The following is a 2,870-nucleotide window of genomic DNA, read 5'->3' on the forward strand; positions in this document are numbered from 1 at the left end:
CGGGCTGGACTCCGCTTTGTCCATGGTGAAAGCCGATCCGGTGATCCACAGCACTAAGTTGATGTATTTCCTCAGCGACCAGCATGGATCAGCTCTAGGCATGACGAAGCAGATATCGTCCTCTTTTGGAAGGTCAAACAAAGTAGTTTCGCTTTCACAACGAAACACAGCGTCTTCACGACATGGCGGCAGCAACAATACTACAACAAGAATAAAAGTTACGCTTTCTTTCTTTGCGTGAACATTTGGGCGGTGTTATGCAAATCTTCCCACATAGTGACGTAGGTATGTGGGGGTGTGTTAGAACGAGCCGTTTTAGGTAGGAGTGGTTGACTCTTAACTTTTATAAAGAATATCTCTTTGGATTTGAGACTTTAGTCTTTGCAACTTTACAGATCTTCTTTATGCACCAAGAGCTTGTAACACTCCAAAGAGAAAGGAAAAATTGAAATCGCATCATATGACCCCTTTAAAGAATTTTTATTAATTTTTTTATTACATCATGGCCCTAACCTGGGAACATGTAATAAACGAAACATAATAAATGTAAATGTCAAATTCTTTAGGTCTGCGTTGTTATGCCAAGTTCCACCGCAAGAGGAGAGTGACCCGAAGACGGGGCCGCTGTGTGGAGCCAGAATCAGCCAACAGCAACCAAGGAGCCTTCATCACCATCTGACATATAGAGAGATACCCCATGACTGATGATGGACTGAGCTTTGAAGAATGTGGGTCAACGTTAAACGTCCTCAGCCCACAGTATAAATGTACATACACTGTTCATCTGCCTGTCAGGGTTGTGCACCATTCAGAATTAAATTTAGAATGGCTTTTAAATTCTTGAATTTGAATTGAGGTAGCAATCAGTATACAGAATTGTCATTTGAAACAGAAAGCAGAATTTTATTTTTCAGTTTGAATTAACCACGAATGTTGTCACACACAACATATGGGATATTTCTAGAAACACTAGATGATATTAATAATAACATTTTGAAATGCCACCTATTAAAATCAAATACTTTTTTGGACCATGGAATTAATCAAATCATTTTCTAATATGCTTTTATTATTAGTACACTTGTGTGGATAAGCTCAATATATAATTTAATTGATAGATTCAAATTTGGTCAGTATTTAATTTTTATAAAATTATTTGAAAACAATTTGATGATTTTTTGTGATGCATGGTGGCATAATTAAACTCTGAAAAAAGACGCCTCTACCTACAATTTTGCAAAACTCTAAAAGCATACCTTTACACACAATTCATCAAAGTTTCCAGCTGAAATGAACACTAGAGGCAGTAAAATGGCAGCAACGTTTTTATTTATTTTCAAAATGATGATTATGGGGACAGATTTTCTATTAATAACAAATATTTTTGTGTGGTTCCTTGCACAATATTATAGCATAACCTCAAAATGCTTTTACCATAGCACATGATTTGTAAATAAATACATTTTGACATTGGCATCACATAATCAGCTCCATATGTATGGCTTTTCTAATGCAGTAAACTTGCTCAGTATCTCACCCGGTACAGCACTGCACTTTGCGCTGCAGAACGCTCAGCTATGAGTTCCATGAAACACAAGATAAAACACAACCTTGGTTGGAAGTTAAACAATGTATTTACTTTATAGAAATATGTCTGTTCAAAGAAAAATGATTTGTGCGTATTAGGGATTAAATAGGCACAATTATACAATAACTGATTAAATTGACGATGCAGCTATGCTGTGTCATAAAACTTAAATTTCTAGGTAGAATTACTATTCAGTCAATTCCTCTTTCTGTTATTCAAATACCAATTCAACATTCTGACTGTGGCCAATTGAATTTTGCAGTTCACATTTATGAATTTCAAGGAAGCCGATTCTTAAAGTATGAATTTTGCCCAACCCTGCTGTTTGTCAAAAGTTAATTTTAAGTTTGAACAGAATAATTTGTGTTTGAATGGAAGGCTTTTTCTACTGATTATTGTTATACTACTGTCAATAACTACTGCTACTCCTGTATTAATGGATATTGATTTGTTTGGTTTATTTGTAATATATGCTTTATTTATTCAAGTACCAAACAGCTTCTTTTATTGAGAGATGTTATCATGGACAGGGAATGTGCTCTTCTTTAACGACTGTGTGTTCTGACAGAAAGATGGATGGTTGAATGAGTGATTGTTACCTGTATGGGTTAGACTGGAGGGATAGAGATGGACAGAGGAGATTGAGGGAGAGATGGATGACTTGTCAGTTTAAATCACTGAGCTTCTTTATGGTCTGACACACCTCTGTGTCATGTCACTGTCTTGTTTTAACTGTTTATTACACTTTTATGTTAGTGGGGCTGTAGATATGCTTTAGTCTTTGTAAAGTTTTTTTTTTCTCTGTTACCTTGTTTTCAACTTGAAATTTCTCAAGCTCCATAAATTGTCAATTATTTTTAACTTATACACCAGAAATAAACTTAACTAAGGACACTAGGATCCTAACAGTTTTTTCCCCCTCCATCACAGATGCTATTGAGACGATGGCACACTGTGATATATTGTACATATTATTGCAAATATTTAGGTCACAAAAAATATTAAGTTTCCCTAGAACCTTTCAAAACTGCGCGATTAGTAGACAACAATTATATTTGAAATAGTACACTTCATGCTACAGTGCACTGCTACTGTAGGTCCATGTTCTAAATGCATGGGATACACTGATGGCTTTCTACTTACTTGCTAATATGTGACCCTGGAGCACAAAAGCAGTCTTAAGTCGCTGGGGTATATTTGTAGCAATAGCCAAAAATGCATTGTATGGGTCAAAATTATAGATATTTATTTTATGCCAAAAATCATTAGGATATTAAGTAAA

The 2,870-nt window shown here is 35.3% G+C and overlaps 1 protein-coding gene across 3 annotated transcripts in view; it reads left to right on the forward strand.

Annotated features, from left to right (window-relative positions):
• LOC107745332 (draxin-like) overlaps positions 1–1,062 on the forward strand; it is a 27,161-nt gene extending 26,099 nt beyond the window's left edge. For all 3 annotated transcript variants that reach the window (XM_016559196.1, XM_016559197.1, XM_016559199.1), the window contains exon 7: positions 567–1,062. In XM_016559196.1, the coding sequence (XP_016414682.1) occupies positions 567–679 (113 nt within the window). In that variant the 3' untranslated portion in view covers positions 680–1,062. The remainder of the gene's footprint in view (positions 1–566) is intronic.
• Positions 1,063–2,870: the final 1,808 nt, after the last annotated feature.

Source organism: Sinocyclocheilus rhinocerous, unplaced genomic scaffold (assembly GCF_001515625.1).
Source record: "Sinocyclocheilus rhinocerous isolate Xijiao unplaced genomic scaffold, SAMN03320098_v1.1 scaffold1730, whole genome shotgun sequence".
In the NCBI taxonomy this organism is placed as follows: Eukaryota; Metazoa; Chordata; class Actinopteri; order Cypriniformes; family Cyprinidae; genus Sinocyclocheilus; species Sinocyclocheilus rhinocerous.